Source organism: Mastacembelus armatus, chromosome 16 (genome assembly GCF_900324485.2).
Source record: "Mastacembelus armatus chromosome 16, fMasArm1.2, whole genome shotgun sequence".
NCBI lineage: Eukaryota > Metazoa > Chordata > Actinopteri > Synbranchiformes > Mastacembelidae > Mastacembelus > Mastacembelus armatus.
The window spans coordinates 9,137,402-9,163,046 of NC_046648.1; the positions used below are offsets into that span (position 1 = coordinate 9,137,402).

General features: G+C 39.8%; 2 protein-coding genes across 2 annotated transcripts; both read right to left on the reverse strand.

Moving 5' to 3' along the window:
• Positions 1-4,884: 4,884 nt before the first annotated feature.
• Positions 4,885-10,866, reverse strand: LOC113122468 (polyadenylate-binding protein 1A). Its single transcript, XM_026293854.1, has 15 exons — positions 10,674-10,866; positions 10,216-10,409; positions 9,922-10,037; positions 8,552-8,691; positions 8,376-8,470; positions 8,091-8,228; positions 7,792-7,887; positions 7,364-7,636; positions 7,101-7,191; positions 6,666-6,788; positions 6,411-6,553; positions 5,968-6,052; positions 5,675-5,805; positions 5,382-5,472; positions 4,885-5,251 (listed from the first exon to the last, which is right to left on the reverse strand). Exons 1-14 carry the CDS (start codon positions 10,864-10,866, stop codon positions 5,383-5,385), a joined length of 1,908 nt encoding a protein of 635 aa, XP_026149639.1. The 3' UTR covers positions 4,885-5,251; position 5,382.
• Positions 10,867-12,488: 1,622 nt separating this feature from the next.
• LOC113122469 (14-3-3 protein zeta-like) lies at positions 12,489-24,579 on the reverse strand. The gene is made up of 6 exons (XM_026293855.1): positions 24,467-24,579; positions 21,933-22,244; positions 18,306-18,429; positions 15,891-16,054; positions 15,642-15,737; positions 12,489-14,338 (listed from the first exon to the last, which is right to left on the reverse strand). The coding sequence occupies exons 2-6, from the start codon at positions 22,233-22,235 to the stop codon at positions 14,282-14,284; spliced, it is 744 nt and encodes a 247-aa protein (XP_026149640.1). The 5' UTR covers positions 22,236-22,244; positions 24,467-24,579; the 3' UTR covers positions 12,489-14,281.
• Between the last annotated feature and the right edge of the window lie 1,066 nt (positions 24,580-25,645).

Sequence of the window (25,645 nt, forward strand, 5' to 3'; positions counted from 1 at the left end):
TTCTTGGAAGATTATAGATTGCTCATGATCTTTGTCAGAAAAATTCATCTGTTTAGGGTGCTCATCTTCTCCCCTCTGGGGCACCCCCAGGGTATCTTTCCATGTGGTTGTCTGTACCTCTGTATCGGTGGTACTTACAGGGAGCCACAGTTCAGGATGCTGGCCCTCATTGCCCCCAGTTGCCGTGTTTCTGTGCTGTTCACTGTTTCTCGGGCATCACCACACATTTGTGGTTGTCATCCTGCCTTTCATGGAAGTCACTGGCTAGGACAGACTTAAGCTAATTATAAATATATTGGGTTCAGGTAGGTTTCCCAGTGGTTCATTTTGGAAGACCATGACTTTAAACTGTCAGCCTGGACGTTGATTATCCAAATATTCCAATTGGTAATGTCAATCTTGTGATTCTGTCAATATTAGAAGTGATGTGCATGAAGCACTACTCAGGCATTATCCCAAGCACTTGGGGGTTGCCTTTCAAACTGCAAAACAGCCAAAGTGTTAGGAATGAATTTGATGTGTTTATCTCTTTAATTTAAGCCACAAGTGAAGTTATAATGATTAGTTTATAATCTGTTTAGTCAATTGATAGAAAATGTAAATTTATTGAATTGATTTTATTAAATAATATAAATACTACATTTAAAATTACATCTATAAACTAAAAGGTCTACAGGACATGAAAGGGTCTGAATACATATTAAAGCCACCATGCATGTGTTACATAGTGTGTTGATGCTGTGTTAAAATGGAAAACTTGACCAGTGTAGGAAAATTACTTTTAGATGCAAGGCTTACTGAACAATCCATTGCTACTTTAAATGACCAGCAAATGAAAGCTCATAAAAGAAACCATCTGCAGCACTGCATGCTGGCAAATGATGTGCAATCTTTCTCATTGCACTGAGTTACTGAGTACTTCTGAAATGCAGTTCAGACAACATTTTTTCTGACGAACTGAAAAATAATATATAGTTTGTGGCTGGACAAGATAATTATAAATACTACAGATTTATAAATTTACTACTAACACCCATCTTTAATGCATCAAAAATGTATCTTAAGATCAACAGAACAGATGTGCCTGATCATCCAAAATGCATTGAGAAGTGTCAATTAATGACAGGTCGCAGGTATTACACATGATCATGGGTCAGGAAAAGTGGTGTTTTTGTCACCATACAAATCATACAGTACATAAGAATTAAATATGCAAAGCATGGCAAGCTCTATTTTCTTATCAAACCTAGGGAGGAACATTAAGCACTCAGCTACCTACCTGGGACGTCTTGAAATATATCGCTGCTTTAAATCTGAGTTTACCGTAAGTGAAACAGACAGAACATTACAAAGTCTCCGGGGAAATCACAACTTTTTCTGTGGCAGTTTGCCGTTTATTTATGCCATGGCAGTCATGGGCAAAGCCCTCTGCCCAGGTTGAGCACACCGATGCGGTAATCGACATTGGTTAAAGACAACTCAGCGTCTGCATCTGGCTAACACCTATGACTAACAGTCATGTACTAGTTAGCCTTTGTCTTGCTTTGAAGCATAATGTCAATCGTTAAGTATCTTTTCTACTGCCCCTTGTTTTCTACTTTTCCTTAGCGTTAAGAGCTAACATTCGGTTAGCTAACGCTAGTTTAATGTGGATAATGCCACTTTACCTTATCTCACAAATGAGCACTATTTGCTACACACCCAACCAACAAACAGGACACACGTCGTTAGCAAAACACAGTAAATGGCACTACAAATGGCACGTACTGAAGGCAGCACCAGCGAAGTAACCAAAGACAGTTAGCGTTAGCAACGGGCTAGCAGGGTATGTTACAAACGATGAGACCGTACCTTCTGTTGCTACTGACACTTGCTCCGGAGGAAGTAACGAAGAAGGAAGGGAAAGTGCTGCGTTACAGAAACGACTATAACTCTGTTAACCTGTTGTCCCGCCACAAAACCGTCAACGGCGTCCCCTTCTAGCCACTAGCTCTTAATTTTATTCGGTCCCACCTATCCGTTCCGACCGAGAACAGCTCCTACAGAGGTCGCTCTGTTGTTCCACGGTCTCGTTGTAGCTCACAAATTCAAAACGCATCGCGAGATTTTGACCCAAGTACCTCAGATAATGTTTCAGCGCCACACTGCTCTTCTGTGCAAGACAGAGAATAATTATAAAGTATTTTCCACCCAAACACATCAACCAGTTGCTTAAATGTATATTGGTAACAGAATATATTTCATTTAGTATTTAGTTACATTACAAAAATAGGGGAGCGCTGTCCAGAGTAACTGCACATACACTACCAGTCAAAAGTTTGGACACAAAATGTATTCAATGGGAAAGTGTGTCCAAACTTTTGACTGGTAGTGTAAATAATTTATCTGGCTAAATGAACAACGTTTATGGATGGTAACAAACACTGCAGGTACATTATACATTAAAGCCAAGCAACAAACTCACTTATGCCTAATCCAAGCTACAGAGGATTACATTATAGCTCTCTGTGTGTTTATCACTATTTAAAGATACACGAGGAAGTGACCAATGGACCAGTGGAAGTTTCTGATTATTAGTGCCATTCCTGTTCTCACTGACATGTTAGAAACTTTGTTTATTCGTTACAGTGTATCTTAATTGAGGAGGAAAGTCAATCAGAAAAAGTAACAGCCTGAACCAGACTGTGGAAATCATGGGATAGCAGAAATCAATCTAATGGGGATACATTTTACCAAAATATGCATGTCAGAGTTTACGCACTATACACATGTATTTTCAGTTCAGAGATAGAGAGAATAAACGGATCACAGCCAAATCCTATATTAAAAGGGACTAATGTACTAGCATTATGAGCAGTATCCCTAAAATTAAAAAATAACATAAGAACCAGAAGAAGGCGGCCTCTCAGAACAGAAGGGTCATACAGTATTGACAGTGCTCTATATGAAAGTATTTACTCTAAATTCTCCCTATGTGAGCCACTCTATGAACAAACACCATTAGAGATGAAGCTGGATAATCCTATGAAATCCCTATGGAAAGTTGTTTTGGGTCAGACATTTACTGTATCAGCTTTAAAAATATGTTGACAGTCTTGTTCAGCTTAAAGAAGGTCTGATCTAGAAGCCTGTGAGTGTTTGTGCCAGATGGAGCATCAGACAAGTCTGCATCCCCTATAATGATGGCCACTGTGATGAAATAATACATTTTGTCCTTATAATACAAAAAGCACACATTCCACCATGAAAAGAATTTCTAATCATCAAAGCTCAGCTAGAGAAGGTGGACCAGAAACTGATTCCATGAAAAGGGTCAGACAAGTGGCAGATTATTTTGACAGCATGTTGTGTTTGCCATATATATGGGAAGGAACATCAGTTATTGTATTACAGAAACACATGTCACCTCATCCATCTGACCCATTCACACCTTGTTGGTTCAAAGACAACATGCAAGTGCCTCTCCTCTGGTTGGAGGAGTTATCTGTTTGAAAGGAGAGGAGATGAAACAGCCCTCATGCTGCTACTAACATTGGTGGTGTACTACTTAAAACAGAGACAGATAGATGACAACCTTAGTACCCTCATAGTACAGACTGGCCACAACTTCCACACTGCAGTATATGTGATTAAAACACTCAGTAAAGCTATCAGGTTTACATTTTGGTTTCTAAAATGTTAATGACCGCAGAGCTACACAAACTGCAATTGCTTTAACATGGTGGTAATACAGTGTTAGCCAGAGTATGAATTCAATAACATGGACTATATATTTCTACTATACACCATACAGTGTGCCTGAGGGCATATATTCCAAAAAAGTCTGGAGACTCAGCTCGACTTTTTGCATCAGAACAGCTCACAGGCTAGTGGATCAGGTCTATGCACAAATCCAAGGAAACGCTCAGATCATTCTCTATACAACACTGAAACCTGGTGGAAAACAATGGTACTGTACCTCATGATTTGAGATGTGCAAAAATTCTTCTTTACTTTTAAAAGGAACACAATTTTTTTTTTGCCAATCTACACCCACTGAGTGATAATATATTTTTTACTAAAAAAAAAAAAAAAAAAAACTTCAGAGAAGGCACATATCTATGGCTGTAAGGTTCCACTTTTATACCAGGGGTCCACAAGACAAACTGAATTAGTATCTTTCAGCTTCTGACTGGCTGAACCCAACCGACCCAGATAAGTAGTTTGTATGGCAGGTATCGTTGGAAACCGAGCAGAGCAGCCCTCACAAACATGGGGTTGGCATCCCTGCTCTATAAACTCCTTCAATGAAACTGGCAAGGAATAGATAGGCATAAAACAATTTCTAAAGCTTTTGAGTGTTCCCAGTAGCACAGTGGCCTCATTTACTGTAAAACAAACTTTGGAACCACTAGGACTCCCTACTATAATCAGACTTCCTGGTAAACTCAACTGGACACAAAAAGCCTTGCTCAGGGAGGTGACCAAAAAACCCATTTACTGAGCTTCAAAAGGTCTCTGCAGAGGAGGTTGCACTAAGATCATTATCTCAGCAGCTCTAAATCATTCAGTTCTTTATATTAGAGGGGACTGACAGAAGTCTCTTGGGCTAAAAGGTAAATGACATCCTGCTTGGGGTTCACTAAATTATAATGGACTGAGGGGAAAAAGAATCTCTGGTCTCATGAGACCAGATTTAACTCTCTTAAGCAGAACTCCATGCACTAATACCATCCTTACAGTAAAGCGTGGAGGTGGCAGCATCAAGAGTGTACATGACCTCAGACTGGGGTAAGAGTTCACCTTAGAGCACAACAAACAAACAGCCAAGACAAGGCTTTAATGTTGTGTATTACTATTACAGTTTGACTCATGGGGGCACTAATAATGAGCTATGAGGAGGCATACATTTAGAATGAGAATTTATTACAGCCAGTAGTTTATGATACAAATCACCTTTCAAAATGCTCAGCTACCACCTTCCTGAACATGGCTGATATTCTGAGCACTGACACAATAAAATGACATAAAACAGAGGAATGCATTCAAATTTATAATCTCAATTTTCTCTATTTTGCTATTTTTTTTTTCAACAAATTTTTCTTTATGATCAAGGTCTAGTCAAACCATCCCTAGACCTGGCAGAGTCAATTGTTTTCTTTTTTTAAGATATAATTTCTCATTTTGCGATGTTTTCAGAGTTTTAGGTTTTTCAATGTTTAATTTTTTTTTCTCTTTTTCCATCGGTGAAGCAGGTTTCAAAATGCTCAGTCTGCAAGACAAAAAGAAAGGAGACCAATGTTTACACTGCAGTTCATTCATGTGACATCTATAAATAATGCCTTTTCATCTGCGTTACCTAGAATTGACATCAAAAATAAAATCTTTCCCTTCGCACACACCTTAGACGCTCGGAACACCAGCAGGGGTGGTGGACTTCTGAGCAGCCTCTTTGGCCTGATGGGCCTGAAGCACAGCAACAGCCTCATCCACCTGAAACAACAAAACACTTAACGTACAAACTGCATATCAAACTCATTCAAGTTTCATGACAATCTCATCAGGCTATGTGCAGTTAACCATGCCAACCATCCTTGTGTAAATTTAGAAAGATTTCACAGATGAGCAAATGGAACATGTACAAAATTATCATGGCCAACAGACTTCCAGACACAGAACCAACAGGTGAACTGACCTTTGAGCGCAGTGACTCAGGTGACTCAAGCATATGAAGAAGCTCTGAGTTGTCAATTTCCAGCAGCATACCCGTGATCTTTCCCGCTAGGCTGGGGTGCATGTTCTGGATCAGAGGGAAGAGACGCTCACCTGAAGGAGAAACAAGAGTCAGCAACCTTGGCATAAATGGCTGAGCACAATGTATAAAACCAGATTTAATGTCAAATAGTAATGAAAAAAAAATTATATTATTGTGTACAACACTTCTGAACAAGTTAGCCCCTTGTAATTCAAAGCAAATTAAGTACTGACCCAGCATCTGCTTCTGCTCCTGGGGAGGGGCAGCAGCCAGCATGGAGGCAGTCAGGGGCTCCTGTCCTTGGACATGGACAGCAGGCTAAAGATGGGGAAAAAAATACTTCTGTCAAGGGACAAATTCTAGCTTACTATAAAAATCAGCCACATCCTGGTTACTGTTTTTGCATATTAGCAAGTAAATTAAAGATTCCATAAACAATAACCTGACATGAAACAAAGTTTTGAGATTGTTTTGGTTCAAATGAAAATAAAAATAAGAGAAATATTATTTGTATGTTTAATGTTTAGAATTTCAAGACCACAACCAACATGAACTGGACTGTTGCTGATCATTTTTACCACTTAGTACTTTTTACTTTCACTACATTTTGTAAAATTTTCTCTTAACATTTACATTACCCATGTTCCGGAATAACACTGTTAAGTGGAATGCTTACCTGCTGCATGGTGACCTGTGGCTGAGAAGCCATGTGCTGCTGGGGATTGCGCACACTGGCAGCATATTTGTACTGGGGCATGGCACGCACTGGGGCAGCAGTGGCTGAAGCAGTGGCAGGGCGCTGGTTGAGGGCCTGGGTGGCTGTGGTGAGGAAGGAGAAAAAGGTACATAATCAAAGCTTAATCTAGTAAAAAGCTATAGTTATATCAACGAACAAAAAGAGTCTTGTTGCTCTAAAAACTGGAATACTTACGCATACGCTGGGAAGCCATCATGCGAGGGACCTGGGTGTTGGTGGTGGTGGTGGGACGGATGGTGTTGAAAGTCTGGGGCCGGGGAGCTGATGGGCGCATAGCATTAGGCATGTTTTGGAAGTCTGAAGATAGAGGAAAGAGATCCACAGTGAGGGAGCTGGACTTTAGCTCTTTATACATTAAAGAGGAAACTGATTATCAGTTCATAAACAGTCTGAGTTCCAATGAGAATGGCCAAAATTGCAACTTGCAAAATTCAAGTATTATTTTACTTTGGTATATACTAGATGAAGACCTCTAAGAGAACAGAACATTGGTTGGTACAAACGAGATTGCTCTAGCAAAGTATTATTTATTATATTTATTATTTTGCTTGAAACATATACAAAATACCAGTAGTGTATATTTAAAGTGCGATGTGTGTGGCTACGTACGCTGAGGACGCACTCCCTGAGTAGCCCAACGGGGGCCAGGCCGGAGTTGGGCCAGCTGGTTGGCGGAGTAGTATGCAGCACGGTTCTGTGCCTAAGGAAGATGAATACAAAAGATTCATCATTGCATGGCCTAAGATTTTAATATTAAACAGCATAACAGTAAACCAGTACATTTACCTGTACAGCAGAATGATGTATGTATCAAAGTTGCAACACAACAATTAAATAAGCTAAATTTAATGTTACAAAAGTTGGTGCCTCACAGGAGGTATAGCCGCCATGAAATATCCTGAGGGTGGAGCCGGTTGGTAAGGGTTGAGGACAGGGTTGGGCACAGCACGGACAGTGGCCATCCTCTGCATATACTGATTGGTTAGATGGGCCTGCCGCTCTTCCTTGCGTTGGGCCAGGGCTACATACAGTGGCTTTGTAGCAACAATACGCCCATTCATTTCTGTTACAGCTTTAGTGGCCTCCTCTGGGGAAGAGAAGCACACGAAGCCAAAGCCTTTGCTGCGGCCACCCTCCATCATGACCTTTGGGAAGAGAAACTGATTACAATTTATTCTGGAAAACAATGTTTTTTTTTTTTTTTTTTTAAATCACCATCAAATTTCATGAAAATCTAAACTATTGATGACAACCTGAATTGTTAATAAAATCTTGAAATGTTAAAATTACAACTCTGTACCTTAGCACTTGTTATTGTTCCAAAGGGAGAGAACTCTTTGCGCAGACGCTCATCATCTAGACCATCATCCAGGTTTTTCACATACAGATTGACTCCCTAGTATATGAAAAACGATAGTAACAGACCAAGTCAGATCAATTTTTTGTCTATTTTTTACAGTAAGCCACAACTGTGTCTGGAGACAGCATATTCCAGCATTGGTGATGATCAGCTAGCAGTTGTAAAAGATAATACCACCTTAAACAGCCCTGTGGTATGATATAAAATGAAATTTCTCTGCCAGTAAATGATTAACAAACCTGGTATCTGGTCATGCGATCCTGTTTCATTTGCTCAAATTTGCGCTTGAGTTCGTTCTGGCGTTCCCCTTTCTTCTGTGCCCGGCCCACATACACTTGTCTGCCGTTGAGCTCTTTTCCATTCATGTCATCCACAGCCTACAATGAAATAAACAATGCTGCTGAAAAAAGCTAAACAAAAGCCATCAGCCAGGTACAAAAACAAATTGTTGGATGTTTAACTTCCCATAAAATGCAGGTAAAGTGACAAAGAAATGTCTATAAAGAAACTGAGCTCAGCCTGACCTTCTGTGCATCTTCATGTCTCTCGAAGCTGACAAAGCCAAATCCTTTGGATTTACCATTCTCATCAGTCATTACCCGGATACTGAGGGCAGGTCCTAGAAAATACAACAACTTAAAATCACACTGGTAACCTACCAAACTGTAAATGTGTTGTCTCTGTAATCTCGTTTTCTTACCGTATTTGCCAAATAACTCCTTCAGCTTCTCATCATCCATGTCCTCCCCAAAGTTCTTGATGTAAACATTGGTGAACTCTCTGGCACGTGCCCCAAGCTCAGCCTCCCTCTCTTTACGTGACTTAAAGCGTCCAACAAATCTGTTGGCCAAATGAACAAATCAGACAAGATGTGTGGCCAAAGTTATTGCTTGGCCAGCCAGACTAACTCTTTTCTTATTCTATACAAAGAATTCATCAGTAATCTCTTTGGTTGAGATCAATTTCCAGGGGGTGGGCCAACGGATGCAGAATAAACCAATCAGGAGAAATGAAGGATATGACGCAAGCAAACCAACAGTGACATCAGTGTAGAGACGCTACGGCAAGCTGATTGTCACTTTTGTTGTAAAAACATGAGAATACATTGTGTAATCACCAGTTCTGTGCATATTTTTGAAAGGAGTAAAAAGCAAAAGCCAGTTATAGAAAGATTTCCAGACTCAGGACTGGAATTGAGCAACATTACAAGTGAGTCAGTGCCTACGTGCAATGCTTTTTTAAATCTGAATGTACAACTGGAGCATAAAGCCCGTCCCATTGCAGGTAAATGGCTGTGATTGGACTGGCTCGTTTAAGGTTTGAGGAACAGACTCTATGCAGGGGTTCCAGACCCACATTCTTTCACTAAGAAAGGAGGGGCTGGCCAGGCAACCAAAGTTAACCATCACCTCCAAAATGAACATAATATCCCAGTTAATTTTCCTGGAATAGTAACAAATAAACCTGAGCACAATCACTGCCTACTGCTGCATGTCTCTATATGCCTACTCAAACCAAATTATTCAGTATGCTAAAATATGCTCAACTTGAAAATGTTATATACCTCTACTTGCAATGAATAAGTCACACTGTAGTTTACTGTAATTTAAAGTCATTAAAGTCAACCAAAATGCAAGACATTATGCCATTTATCCCCTAGAAAGCAAAAAACTTAGAAGAGCATTTTGGGACAGTTTTGAAGTGGCACAGTGTGGACTGCAGGAAAGATGCAATTGCAAATTGCAAGAGGAACAAAATGAGAAAAATTACTAAAAATGTACAAAACAGAATCATAATCAGAATTCATTCATTCATTTCAAACACTTAAAAAATTGTGCTATTCTCTACAGAAAATGAAAAATAAGATTTTCAAAGTTTTAAACACTTGTTTAATGCTGCTACCTGGACAGTATGAAGACTGGCTTGACTAATAACACTGACTTACATATGAGCTTTTGGACAAGATGCAGTTAAACACAAAACACACTTTGATTAGATGTAAAACTCATGTTAATTAGACTTGACCACACACTATTGTATATATGAGGGTGTCACTATAGTGCCACTTACACTTTTCTGTCATTGAGCAACATGCCATTCATTTTCTCAATGGCCCGCTCGGCAGCCTCGTGGGTCTCAAAGTGCACAAAGCCGTAGCCCTTTGAGCCATTTTCATCACAAACCACCTTAAAAATAGGAGATTTGAGCATGTCAAAAACAATCCCAAACACCATGCATTTCAATTGAGATCATTTACAGACACACACACAATCATCTGCATTCTTTTGTCAGGCAAGCCTTTGGTTTGTTGTAAAGCATTCAAAAACAGACAAGCAGACAAAATGAAAGCTCTGCCTCGCCTACCTTGCAGGAAAGGATATTTCCAAATGCAGAGAAGGTGTCATAGAGGGCCTTGTTGTCAATGGACTTGTCCAGGTTCTTGATGAAAATGTTGCCTACTCCACTCTTCCTCAGTGAGGGGTCACGCTGAGACCACATGATGCGCAGAGGTCTGCCTTTGATCACGTCAAAGTTCATGGTGTCTAGAGCCCGCTCAGCTGCAAACAGAAGACTACTGGTGATACTAGATTCACGTGTCTGGGTTGTAATTGGCCTACTGCAATAACTTCAAAAATAATAAAAGCAGTGGCAGTAATTAATGATTAATTCCACAGCAGATATATGACATGCGCACTGAGTCACCCCCATATTAACTAAAGCATCAAGCACATATTCTATAACATGGCATGTATAGGCAGTGTTCAAAATGGAGTCAGATGGTGCCACATCCCTCTTGCTACATCACGTTATGGTAAACCTACCATCAGCAGGCTGCTGGAAGTTGACATAGGCATAGCCGAGGGATCGGCGGGTGATCATGTCTCTGCACACCCTGATGGAGAGAATGGGCCCAGCAGGGCTGAACTTCTCGTAGAGCATGGCCTCGGTCACGTCTGGGTGCAGGTCTCCCACATAGAGAGAAGCCATTGGATAACTAGGCGCGCTGGGATTCATGTCGGACGACGCGTGTTTTCAGGCAATACGACAACTGCTGGCTTAAAGTAGCTCGATATTTTCTTGACAATAGACAATAGTTTTTAATATAGAGCGTTTCCTTCTCTCAACCTCTTAGGCAGCTTCACAAATGTGCTAACACAGACGCTATGTTAACGTTAACGGTTAGCAACGTGGACTAGTTAGCTTGATTAGCAAAATGTCGGAGCGTGGCCTAACGTTAACGTGGCTCTGAGGCTTCACAAGTCTACGTCTGTACCTTTTCACAGTCAATAAGAGCAGTTCCTGGTAGTATACCAAGCTAAGGCTCTCAATTACGACAATAACTTGAATACCAAAAGCCCTGGAAGGGAAGGATAAAGTGGTTAATAGTAGAACTGGCTAACGTAGATCACCCACGCTTTCAACAATGACGCTAACGGCTTAGCTTAGCGTCCCTCTTGTTCCGTCTTTCGTTCTTTTTCGAAGGCAGCGTCTTCTTCGCGTTACTTGGTTTGGCAAATCAAATCCTGCTTCACCGATTTTTATTTTTCTTATAAAAATATGTCTGCGTGTGCTCCCTAGCTTTTGGTTTGTTTCATAATAATAAAATGTGTGCCGAGGCTACCTCCGGAGCACACCCTACGCAGACAGATTACAGGAATGAAAGGAAGGTCGGTGTAGGTTGTTTCCCGATTCCAGTCGAAACCGCTGCGCGTACAGCATGAGAGACGTCACATATCTCGCGATATTTTAAATGTTGCCATGCGGGGTGTTTTAAAGCTTCATTATGCATTCATTAATCAGGGTTGTATGTGCCAGCCACACTAGCGAGAAAGTCTCGGCCTTTGTAAAATGTTCCACTCTTCCTACCTGTTACTTGTCAACACACTTCCCCGGTCATATTGTTACCGACACTCAGTTTAACTGGAATACAATGTGGATTCAAATTTTCGATACCAATATTCAGGATTACAGACCCTTAATACGTGGTAGTACCTGCAAGTGATGCAGAATAGTGCATAATTATATCACAGGGACGCTATTCCAGCTTAAAATGAACCTAATCATCACGCTCTAATGTTTAGAAAGACAAAGCCAGTAAGATAATTATAGTTCACTGTAGTTAATATATAAAAATGTCAGGTTTCACAGTTGCTGCTTACACTCCCACGAGACTCACGCACTTCTCGGCAGGTATCACCTGGTTGGTTTTACAGTCCTGGAGGTCAACATTGCTCAGTGGTTGTTCCTCTCACGTACTTTTAGGGTCGTGGGGCAGCCCCACCCAAAAGTAAAGAGTATTTAAATTGTTTTCCCTCTTTGAGCTTCCAGTCCAGCTGTGGCTGTGAAGCCAACTGTCAATGACAATGCTCTTTAGTTCTCCCACCCTACCTTAGTATTTAGAATGTCAATGGGTTTAGTAAAGCCTAAGCTAAGTGACACCTGCAACAACGGGATATTTGCATTGAAGACACTGAATCAAACTGGTCTCATGCCCTTTATGTTGTATAGTGATTCGCAGAAAACAGAGCATTTAGTGGCAGATTTACCACTCAAATATAGCAAAACCCAGTTTTTTCAGAATATTCCTAAAATCAAAAATTAATTAAGCTGTATTAGAGATAATGAAGAATTTTAAATTAGTTTTTTTAATTATTTTTATTTTCCGTTTACATGAAATTACACATTTCCCCCAAATAATTATGTTTGGTTGTTCTGTATGAAAACTCCAAACACATGAACAAAACTAGCCAGCCCAACAAGACTTTTCTTTTGCCATAAGCTACTTACCAACAGTTTAGGAAGGTATTGAAAGAAAAAAAAAAAAAAAAACAAACCTTAATTTGAAGAAGCAGCAATTAGATAAGCAGATGGGACTTTTTTTAAAAACTGCTGTGCTTATACAAAACAGCAACAAGATTGTGTTCTTCAGTTTTCTATGCCTCGTAGTAAATACACAGAAATACAAAAGCAGCTCATAGTAACTGGAATGTAACAGTTATGCTCCAACACAACTTTGCCTTCTCTCTCACATGCCCCTCTGCATCCTCAGTCTCCTCCTGCCAGCTACAGATTAATTGCTGCAATGTACTCGTGTGTGAGGTAGGGATGAGGTTTGACAGCATTTTATTTAACCTGAATCCGGTTAATAACCAAATCCTTTATAGAATCTGTTTAAATACTTTTGCCGTTTAAAAAAAAAAGGTACTGTTTTTACTTCATTCTGCACAACTGCAAAACAAATCTAAAACTTTTTTGTGACACAATAACTTTAAAATTTAGGATCTCTGACCATGTCAATTTCTAAATATGTAATAATTGGTCATGTTAAGTTAAATTAGCATGTTAATTATGATTGTAGACCAAATAACAAACAAGCACAATAGCAGTATGTAAAAGAAACTATTACCTGTCAAATCTAAAACATGGATACTGTGCTCAAGAGTTGTAGTGCTTTCAGCACATATTTTATCACTGCTCTGGGACATTTACTGACCCTGTTCTCACTTGTTCTTCCTTTTGCTGTGTTTGGCGTCACTGGCTGTGCTGCAGCTGCAGAAGCTAAAGTAAAAACAGGAAAAATGATAACTCTACTTGATTAATCAACAGCAAACAGCAATGAAACAAATTACTCATGTTTTAGAAGCACAATTTACTTAACATGACCTGAAGGTGAAGTGGTTGTATTGCTGCAGGTCATAGAATCTGACAGGTTCTGCTAACACTACAGGTGGGCTGAGGCCAAATACTTAACACTCTCAAGTTATTCATGCCATTATAATTTCCTTCCTTGTAGGACACTAGATAAACATTTAGGCCATTAAGAACTTGTCAAGCCACCTTTTTCTTGTCCCAGATGGAGATGTCAAAAGATCTAAACTAAAAGAACACAAATAAAAGATTCGATAAGGGATTTGTTTGGCCATGAAGCTGAACGAATCCAGGTATTTTAACAGCTATCAGAACCCATCCCTAACGAGATGTCAATTCCTGAAAACACGTGTTTTATAAGAACATGGTGTTAATGACAAACAGAACCATTAACATGAATCGGTTACATATACAGTACAACTGACTCTAAAAACTCCCCATGCTGCATTTTTCAAAAGATGAGAATTTGCCCCCTCACCCACCACCACTTAATACTATGCCCCTTGGCTTCCCGATACAAAAAAAGGTAAGCAGATAGGCAACCAACCCCAACCACATATTACCCTTCCACCATACAGTTGGAAAACATTCCCTTGCCCTTTCCCAACAGTAACTACAAAAAAAAGAAGAGTAAACTGGTAAGAGAGTGTTGAGAGACCTAAACACAAAAAAAGATGAAGAGTTGGACAACAATAATGAAGAGGTGGTCTCAGTGTTGATGATCATGATGAAGATGTGCCAGGACAGTGGCTGGCAGGCAGGATGACTAGGGGGGTCTGGCTCAATCTTTGGGATCCAGTGGGTTCTCGTCATCAGCCTGGCTATCGGACGTCCACAGCTGAGGAAAGAGGAGGACAAGCAGGATAAAGAAGGCATGAGAGAAACAGGGGTTACACAGTGATTAAACTATGTAAAATATCACCAGTGGTCAAATACAAATGATTGATGTACCCCTATGTAGATACTGTATTGAGTTCATAGCAAAGGTGTTCATCTGTTTTCAAGAGAGTCGTCGCTCTCCTCTTAATTATAACACATTCAAACAAATGTTTTTCTCTGATTTCGTCTGTTTAAAGATGTTGGGATAACCTTCTCATCACATGTAATATTTTAATTACAGTACAGCCGCTGTCATTAGCCTGCATTTTAGTTCATTTTATCAGATAATGTAGTCATTGTAAAAATATAAAATTTAGCTGCAACAACTGAACAGCTCTGTCCTTTTTCAAGGACATTTCTCACACCTGCTCTCTCATGTGTATGTGTGTCACTCATACAGAGAAACTATAACCAACAAAAGCTAATTCTATAAAAATTTGTCATTGACTGTGGCTACACTCAAGTAAATTTAGCTACGAATGTGAAAAAAAAAAAGAGCTGCAGTTTTATGTTGTGTCAGTTAGTGGCGCTGGTGTATGTGAGATTGTACATTGTGCTTGTCAGGATTATCAAATGGAAAAGGGAGCACAAACAGGTTGGTCTACTGAAGAGTGAAGTACTGTTACACTGTCCTCCACTCTCACCTCTGCTTAGCAGACCAGTCAGTGTGAACAGGTAGCAAACGCCACCTCACTGGTTTCAAAAAGTTACAGAAAACTGTTCGCACAGACCCCCACCCGATGTCAAAGATGTGTGTGTATTTGGGGTTTTGAAGCTATCTGACAATCCAACATGTTGAATGGACTGACCATAAATGGCACTTAAGGTATTTCAGCTCTTTATTGTGTGGAAGAGAGGAGGTGTTCTGCTGTTTTCCTAATGGCCAAATGAGATCACACAGGGGTATAAATCCCTATCATGTTCTAAAAATGATCAATCGTGCAGCTCTACCATTTAAGTAGACGAATCTGGTCTTCTATTGTACAGTGTAGCCATTTGAACTACTCCAAAAATGTAACCATAATCTCCAATAATTTTGACAATTAAATAATCTTTAAGTAATTCTTGATTGTTGGTAAAATCATCTGAGAATTCTGCTCCTCAAATGTGAATTCTGGATTTCTTACTTGTCTCTGATAATAAATTTTAATATCTTTGTGTTTTGAACTAAAAACAAGACATTTAAAAACATCACCATGGATTCTGAGTAGCTGTGATTGGCATATTCTAGCAAACATTTCATTAAAAAATGAAAAACTTACTGTCAAGTTGTCTCTCAGTAGCTGCATGATTAGTGTACTGTCTTTGTATGATTCTTCACTCAGTGCGTCAAGCTCTGCAATGGCATCATCAAAAGCCTATAGGATTCAAAACACAACAAACACGTCTGTGTGTCAGCAGAATGTGTATATGTTCTAGGTCAGTTCTCCCAAAAATAAAATGTTATTAAATTCACATCATACTGAGTAGTTAAAATATGAAAAGTGGGATATGTGGTGTCATGGACTTACACTTTTGGCCAGCTTACAGGCCTGTTCAGGTGAGTTGAGGATCTCATAGTAGAAAACCGAGAAATTGAGGGCAAGACCAAGACGGATTGGGTGTGTGGGATGCATTTCATCTTTGCTGATGTCAAAGGCTTTTTGGTAGGCATCCTGTGAGTCTGTAATGATGGCTGAAAGAAAAGAAAGAGCAGAAGAGCTGTGGAACCTCAACTCAACAGACAGTGTATAATGGTTCCATACAGTATGTAAAATACCAGATATATATATATAGGAGCATTTTGTCTTTATTATATAGGACACTGGAAAGATGACAGGAAATATAGGAAGGAGACAGTTGACACCTGGTCAGGGAGTCGAACCAGAGTCACTGCGTTCATGGTCAGGCACGCTAACCACCACATGACATGCAGCGCCCCCACATAAGCCTGTTCATTTTGGAGAGTTTTTTGTGGTGCTGTTGAACTGAACTGCATATCTTAATGTTTCTGTTAGTTGTCAAATGTTTTGATAAGTTAAAATACAAAAAGGGAGAATCAACACTTCACTGAAACAGACTGAAAAAAAGATAAGGTCAATGGTGTCTAATGGTTTTCTCAACACATTACGGTACACATATCCATAATTACCCAATATCTGGTAGCAATAATTGATGACTAATACTATAGCTGGGTGACACCTTGAACTTCTATTACCAAGGGCCTATTCTTTCACTTTCTGTTAGTCGTAGAGCACCAGGGAGCTGGCTTCTTGGACGATTCAACACTACTCTTTCTGAAGACCTAACACTCCCTCAGAACATAATGTTTAGGAAAAAAAAAGCTACTGATAGGGGAATAATAATAAATAATAATGGACACCCTTTTCCTACAAAGATTATGTGATATTCATACAATATTAAAAAGGCACGCACACATTAGGCAGTAGCTAGAGAAGTATGTACTGATGGTGGCTCAGAAAAGTAGTGTTACTGTGTGTGTAACTGGATTAAGCCAACTCTGAGCTAATGTGACCCAACAAATTGAAGCCTGTTTTAAAGAAGTCATTAAAGATTTGGGTAAATTCACTCATTTATTTATTTTTTGCTGCAATTTAGACAAGAGCAACACCTCTCTTATATCTGTCCTTTTCATTTAAAGCTACAGCCAGCAGCCTATTGTCTTAGTTCAGCATACATAGAGCGCAAGCAGGTGGCCACAGCCAGCCCCACTCCATCTAGTAAGAAAATCCTAACACACCTACATTTAGCTGGTGTAATCCATAGAAAAAAGTATAAAAACATCTATTTGAAGATTTATGTGAAGGTTATGTGCAGGATTTTTCTTGGTTGGAGAGAGTAACTTGAAGGACCCTCATTACAGTGAAGTTACCAGGCACCACAAGGACTGGAAATCAAAATTAGCTAGAAAGCTATAATCTGGTAAAGAGCATCTTCACTCTGTCTGAGTTTAATGTTGACAAAAATAAACAAGAAGAAGACACCAACTCCAAGAGGGCAATGCACCTGGACAAGAAACAGTCCCTCATAAAGTACAACCAAACATAAAACATAACTTTCTAATGGGTTCAGACAGGCTGTCTAATAGTGACTAATGACTACTGTTTTGAAAGCAGACACTGTGGACCTGCAGTTGAAAAGCCTGAGATGTTTTAATTTTCCCTTATGTACAATTAGACAGTCAATGCAGTCAAGTTTCCAGTGTTTTAAGATCTTTTGGTCACGTTCTGGCATAAGACAAAACAGCTGTCAGCAGTCTACACAATTTATTTAGTTGGAGAAAGAAGAGACCAGTAAATGATAATGCTTCAATTTACCTCTATACATACTGACATGTCTTTTAACATCCACTGGGGGGAAATCAGCAGGCAAAAGGACAAAATGGTGCCTTACATCCAAAAACATGAGTATGTTTATCTTAAAATACTTTAATGGAATAACCCCAAACAGAAGATTCCTGAGCTTAAGTTGATCAATGGTAATGGTTAGGGTCTAGAATCAGCCCAATATTGAGGTCCCTTAAAGCCTACCAGAAGCATGACAGTACTGATTTGGTTGGCTGGTGAAGTTCACTTTTTAACTACCTACCTACCTGCATAAAATCTGACCTACTTAACTGTCATCAACAAGCATTAGCATTAGGCTACATTTATGTGACCTTTCTCATTGTCAGAGGAGTATACTGTGATGTTGTTGGCATCATAGAGGAGCCAGTCATAAAACTTATTTGTGTGCTAAAGTGTTCATTTAACATGATCCTGTCTAATATGCCTTAACTGGCTAGGCTAGAAGTTGTGGATATCAGTTCTTACAATCCAGCTTTGCAGCTAGTGAAATGTATACATACTAATAGTAATGAAAATGTAATAAACCATTTCTACCCCACACATACATGGTATAAAAAGGGACTTTTTTATAGAGCTTACTTGATTTCTCTTCGTCTGTAGCCACCTCAGCCAAGTAGCGGTAGTAATCTCCTTTCATTTTCAAATAGAAGACTTTGCTCTCTGCTGTAGTGGCTTTGGGAATGAGATACTTGTTCAAAAGACCCTGTGACAGAAAACAAACATAGCAGACTGTTAGAAATAAACAGATATTTAAAAGGTAGTCAATCCAACGTGCCAGGTATAAAGTATATACTGTAGCATGGTTCATGAATGAAACCCTGAAGTCAATCTCTTTCCGGTTTCTCCTGATAGTTGGCCTACGTTATTAATCCCCAATATTGATCGCTGAAATTCAGGTATAAAATTAGACAATACTCTGATAAAGTAGGAAGTTGATCATTTGCCACTCAACACATAATTTATTCAATGACCACACATGAGTAGTGGTCGTTATTTCATGCTCTTTAAATAAGCATCATGGCCAACATTTCAAAGCATCGTTTCTCATTGGACCTAAATGAGGACAGACACGAGCTGGCTACCTCCAAAAGCCTTGTGGCTGGAGCCTGAGACTTTGCCTAAACTAACAGATAACAGATGCTTCAGAGACCACTGAAGGGGGATGGGATCTCTGTGGACAGTGGGTAACATGAAATGGGTGAGTGGAGAAAGGGATGGGCTGAAAGGAAGACTCATGGGTGAAGATGGTGCAGAATAGAAAAGGATGGAGGATGGAAGTACAGATGAAACATGGTGGGTGTGGAAGAGCAGAGCAGAAAGCCAGGCTGCTGACTTCCTGATGAGCTTTTGCTGAAGAAGTAGGTCACCAGCGCAGCTTGGTTCTTTACAACATGAGTATCCACCACTTGATAGCCTCTCACTGTTACTAACCTGAAAGTTAGTTGGCAGGGAACCATGTTTCTCATGGTGAACAGATTGTACCTTAATGGACTAGATGAAATGTGCTTTTAAAGTGCTATGGGACAAAACTGAAAACACTGTCTTTACAGAACTAATGAAGACTTAATATTAATCACACATATAGATCATTTTTATATATCAAGTTGAAAATGACAGATGCGGTCAAGGAACGTAATGTAGGGTCACAGCACACAATTCCACCTCAGGATACTAATAGTTCAATATACCAAGTACAGAGTTTTTCTACTTGGAATTGATTGATCTGTCAAGACTACACTGTGTAAAAGTACAACCCCAGCCATATTATATATCTTGGACCACTCCTTCCCTGTCCTCTTTACTCTCATCCCTCTCTCTTTCAGTTCCCATAAGGCTGTTCAGCCAAAGTGGAGGTCAGCAAGCCAGAACGCTGGTGGCTTAGCTTCTGTCATTATAGGATTAGGCTCGGGTGAGTCACTAAGCAGACACTGCACAGAGAGGAACAGCATAGCAGAGGCCGTACAGATGGCTACAGTACAGATATGCACATAGCACAATATCAAAAGACTTATGATATAATCAGCAACAAAAACTAGTTATTAAACGAGCAGAACTAAACAAAATCAGCTGAAATGCTTTGAATAAGAGAAGCTGTGCCCAGAAAGCCTTGAATTTGGGTGCATCTATACCACATGTCAAACTGACTAACTTTATAGATCTTTGGTTTGCTTCCTCCCAAGGAGAAGAGGATATTGTTTATGATGAAGATAACTCTTTAAATACGTGGACAATTCCCAGTCAAAAAACTATTATTCATCATCTGACTGCATGTAGTGGAAAGAGGAGATAACTACACTGACGGTGTCTAAGACGTCAGCACTCTGGTGAAAGACTCAATACATGACAGGGAAATGTGCTGGCACTTTGACAAAAGCATTAATGTCTGATTAAAAATATTATAGCGTTGCTTGATGCTTCAACTTAATAAATCATAACAATAACTAGCATCTGTGTTCAAATACATCGCAACAGTCCAAGTGCATAGACCTTGAAGAAACAGAATGACCTTTAGCCAAACTCCATCTCTATAACTCTCTCCATATTAAAACACAGCAGTTCACTTATTTTCAAAAACCCTTTCAGCTACTGGAAAGCATACATCTATACAGTGTAATGCAATTCTGTTCTGCTATATCGTCTACTTTTAGGGTGTTTATGAATACAATTCTTCACTTACTTATGTACATGTGTTAGCGCAGAGGTCATAGTCAAAGATGGTACTGTAGTTTACAATGTTGCTGCTGCAAGTGTAACAAGAATCAGCCTGACTTCCTAGACTTAACACCTACCACCTCATATACTGTTGAGGGACATGACTAAGGACAAAAAATTGAAAATGCATGATAAGCTATGGGTATAATAACAGATGATTAAAGATGGAAAACCTTAGATGAACTGTTGTAAGACAGCCAGGCATAGGCATGAAGCAGTTGAGGTGTGGCACTTTTCAACAAGGTCCATTGCATCTTATTGACAGACCAGATATATTCAACTGCATGGGCTGGGAGGAAAGACTAGAGCTCAAAATGCCTGGAGTCTGGTGACCACATACTCTGAATATCATTAAATCCAGTCTGTGCTTTGTGTAAAACATGTTATCTGATACTGCACACTATCAGATTACATTGAATAGTGAGGATTTGCCTAACTTTTACCTTTCAGCAAAAAGGGTATATAAAAACATGATGGCAATTTTATGGTTTCATGTATGAAGATGTGCTCAGCTCACTTTTATGTACTTAGTGGTACCTGGTAAAATGTCTAACATTTCCTTCACAACACAAGAGCTGAATTCCATTAAATTAAATTATAGACTACAGCAGCGTAAAGTTAAATGCATACGGTCAATCTTGTTTCACTTTCTTTAGAGATAAGGCCAGTGATTTTCTTTTTTTGTTGTTTTCCACAAATCACAGAGACTAAGACAATTAATTTTGATCTCACTGCCTATGGATCCAGAATCTTGTGCTTGTTAATGCGAGAAGTTAGCTGGAAACAGAGCAAAGATCACAAGCATGTACAGTTGACTCCTCCTTATTTCAGACACTGTAGTGATGGTTGTTTGTAGCTTTTGAAGCCCATTTTTGAAAAAGGTCAAGCCTCATATTTTTCTGTGAAAAACAAATATGTCATCCAGCGCAGCAGTGTGGCTCACTGCTGTGTTGTTAACAGTTTTTGGAGAACAATATAAGTACATAGCACAAACAAATAAGCTAAACCAGGTTGTGGATTCACAGACATCACAGTGAGTACAGAAATTCCATGTTGGTTTGCCTCTCTGTATGGTATTGTAGAAAAAGAACACAACCACAGAAAATCCTCTAAAAAGCTGCTCTAATTGAAAAAAACTATGAGCTCTGAGAAGGAACAGGGCGATGGCAGAGGTCTTCCTCTACTAAAATCTATGCTGTTTTTACATTATTTAAAATTTTGAATCTGCATCTCATGTGTGGCCAAAGCTCAAACTGTCTTCATTGTGATGTCACACTATTATTAAATCAGATTTGGAAGGGCAATACACTCAGTACTTATTAAAACAGGTCAAAAAGGGCTTCCTTCCTTCAAAGGTTCTTTCTGTAACAGCCTAATGTGATGGTAAATCAGTACAGAATATTTCCAATATGGACTACGACCAAACAACAACAAAAAAAACAAAAACGTTACTCTAACAGATAGCATGTTGTCTAATCACGTTATCAATCTTACCAGAACATCGAGGCAGATGTCCTTCAGCTCTTTCTCAATCTTATCCCTGTACTCTTTAGCCATAGCCTGCTTCCTTTCGCTTCCATCGGCCTTCTGCTCGATGCTGGACACCACACGCCATGAAGAACGGCGGGCACCCACCACATTCTTGTAGGCCACTGAGAGCAGGTTGCGCTCTTCGTTTGACAGGTGTTCGCTCTCCTCTGTGACAGCCTTCATTGCAGCAGCCATGTCATCATAACGCTCAGCCTGCTCGGCCAGCTTGGCCTTTTGTACCAGTTCTTTCTGGGGTGCCTCGCTCATGACTGCTCACTGGAGGAAGGAAGACAGAAAGGAAAAGAGGACAACTGGAGGTGAATTAAGCGAGTGGCAAGAGTACAGTTTTGTTTTGTTTTTTTTAATATTTCAACTGATAAGGAAATAGGAAAAGAGAAATCATTGTTACTGGTTCTAAACTGAATACACCAAGAGATGTGGATGTCTAAGCATCTGTAGTTACCACACCACACTAACTAGAGAGGTGGAAGTGAAGTTGCAGCACATGATGTAACTACTGTTTTTGAGGCTTGTGTGTATTTCTACTAGGGGACTCTGGTGTACACCATGGCACTACAAGGCTATGAGAGCAATTGACAACAATTGGACAGTGAAATACAACAAAGGCTACCAGCTAGATACAGCAAGTTAAAAATCTGAGGATATATCCATTCATTGAAAAACACCATTGTTAGCTAAATTAGGGTGAAATAAGTTTTAAAAAAATCTGCCTGAAAGACTGTTTATCATTGTGATTTCAGAAGTATTACCGTCCTGTAGTATTGGCCCTGCAAGTTCCTATGCCGTGGTGACTGCTGTAAGTGTGTGAGACGAAAAATGTTTATTTTACTAGCAAATACAATGTAAAGGCAGTGCACGTGTGCAGACTTCATACTACATCGATAACCTACATGCCCCAAAGCCAGTGGGCATCCACAGCATCGATTTTGCTTTTTTCCATTCCAGGGTGTATGTAGTTTGGCATGTGACACAGGAAAAAAAAAAAAACTAACAAATCACAACCTACTTTGGAAATCAAATGAGGTGAATAGATAAAATGAGAGGAAAAACTAGTCATAAATTTCTTTAATGGCAATTTCCAAACTGTAAGCTTGCTGACTATTACTTCTCTGTTTGCTACAATACGCATGTTCCCTTTTAAAAAGAAAAAAAGAAAGAAAATGGCAAAGTCTTTCAAACTGTAGGCCAGAGGCAGGCTGCTGAGTTACCTATGAACATGATGCAACGTGACACACAGCTAAAATGGGCTGGGTGCGCTATTCCACGGGGAATAAATATGCAACCTAAAAGTTAGCAAGTAACTTAGAGCTAAACTCACATGTGAATACAAGAGCCTGTTCACCCAAAGACGCATGCTAAGACGAGTCGAAGAAAACCTGACGTTGCCCGCAGGGCAGACGTAGATATGCTTCCTTCCTCTCGCAGACTCACACACCACACCCAGTCCTGTACCTGTGGCTCGCCCAACACGCGGACATGTGCGAAATTACAGCACGCTCTGCGTTGGCTCGACGTGAGTAATGTAAGTGAGCAACCAAAGGCGCGTCTGTTGCATTTTACAGACATAGGTCTGATAAGGAACACCCTTCAGGGAAAGAAAAAAGAAATCCAACCAATAACAGCTCTTCGTGAGGCCCTTCCTGACCTGTTTCCATTAAGGGGCCGACTATTTTCTGAAACACGAGCATCAGAAGGCACGTCGCTTTTATAAGAGGATTGCGTTAACGTTATTTCACGTTTTCATAGTTACTCTGACAAGCTCACAGTGTCCAACACAGACAATGAAGCTCAGAGTGTATTAGCATGGTTTCATCCCAGTTTAGCTGCTCGTCTGGGGCAGATGTGACAACAATCCCACTTCCCCTGCTGTTGTTTGTTTTGGGAATGCACTAACGTTAGCTACTCGATACCTGAAGTCAGCAAACAAAACCGGAACAGCGCATCACCTCCCTGACGCTAGCTACCTGTAAATTTGTAATATTACTACTGACGACTTTATATACATATAGTTATATAACTTATATATATATATATATATATATATACATATCGTTACCTGAAATATAATCAGCATCTCTGCAAGTAACAGCCATCATATAGCTATTCCAATCACAGCCTAGCTAATCAAGCGACGGGGAACATTAACGAGTAAGCGTTGACCTGACAAAGTGCTTTGGTTAAATTATTAAACGTCTGTAGCCAATGCTACAGAATATCAGAGCTTCAACCTTGACCTGACACGCCTTCCCGGGTCTGATGTCCTATTGTGAAACCAGCCAATAGACGCATCCCAAACGATAACTGTTGGCTATGCTAATCTTTGTTCTTTGGTCTAATAATGGTTTCCGCTCACTACATGCTCCTCAACAGTCACACGAGACAGCGCGCTTCCACTTTAGCTGTCGTTTGCGATAAATCCGAAGACTTAACGATAAGTAATGGCGCCATAAAAGTATAGTTTTAAAGTCATTTCTTACCTGAGTACTGACAAATCGCAGTGAAATCGGTGTACCAGGCTACAGCTGATTCTCCCAGCCCGTCAGTCTGAATGCAGTCCACGGGGTTTCCCTCCAATCACACCAGCCCAAGGCATGGATGGGGTGGGGGTGACGTCAAACGTTACCAAGGCAACTGAAGACAAGACATTATGGGAGTTGTAGTTGTAGTTCCTCCCTCAACCCCACCCACTTCTACTGCTACTACTTCCTGTGTGTTTGAGGCAAATGATGAGAAATGATTGCAAATAATGAAATGAATAATTTCTATGATTATATGATGTAACGAATATTGGCTAATGTTCTGATTAAATTCAACGTGTCATGTTGTTGCATGTGAGCAAGAGATGCTAAATTATGAAAGCTTTACCATGACACTGTAACAACGTTCGTGGCAGGTTCAAACACTGTCCTGTGTCTTACTGAGAAGCACAGTTTTGTATCTGACCAGAGGCAGAGACAGTATATACTGTAATGTGACAAAGACTGAAAGGCATTCTGAAGCCTTAAATGGCACCTATTGTATGGATGCTGGAACAAATTATTAGGAGCTAACATTTTACCATGTTCCTAGAGGGAACTTTTACCACTGAGGCATTTCTACTACCAGAACAATATTTCTTACATAGAATATCTTCTACACAGATGTGGGTTACCATGTATTAGATACTGTAGATACTGATAACAAAATACAACATAGGACAAAATTACAGTAACTTTTGCCTATAATTTCTACTTTCTGATTGGTTTCCAAGGGGAGAAAGTGAAGCTATTTTAGCCTTGTCACATGTCATCCCTTGAGCCAATATTTCAAGACTGTAACCTATTTAAGGCCAGATCTGACTGTGCTGGGCCTGGCTGTATGCACAGGCAGTAGTGAAAAAAAAAACATAAATAATATTAAAAAAATAAAGAAAACTGTTCTAAAAGGGACTAGTACCAACCTAGAAGACTATAAAGTGAGGTTAAAAAAATGTGATCACTCAGTTTACTATTTATTTAGTAACTGGTTTGGCAATTGGTTAGGTGAGTCTTGAGAACCTGAACACACATGCTCACGCATACACATTAATACCAGAGTGTATTTATTGAAATGGGTTAGCAATCTAGTATACATGGACAGATGTCATACACAGGTCTACAAGGGCCACGCAGCTTCTG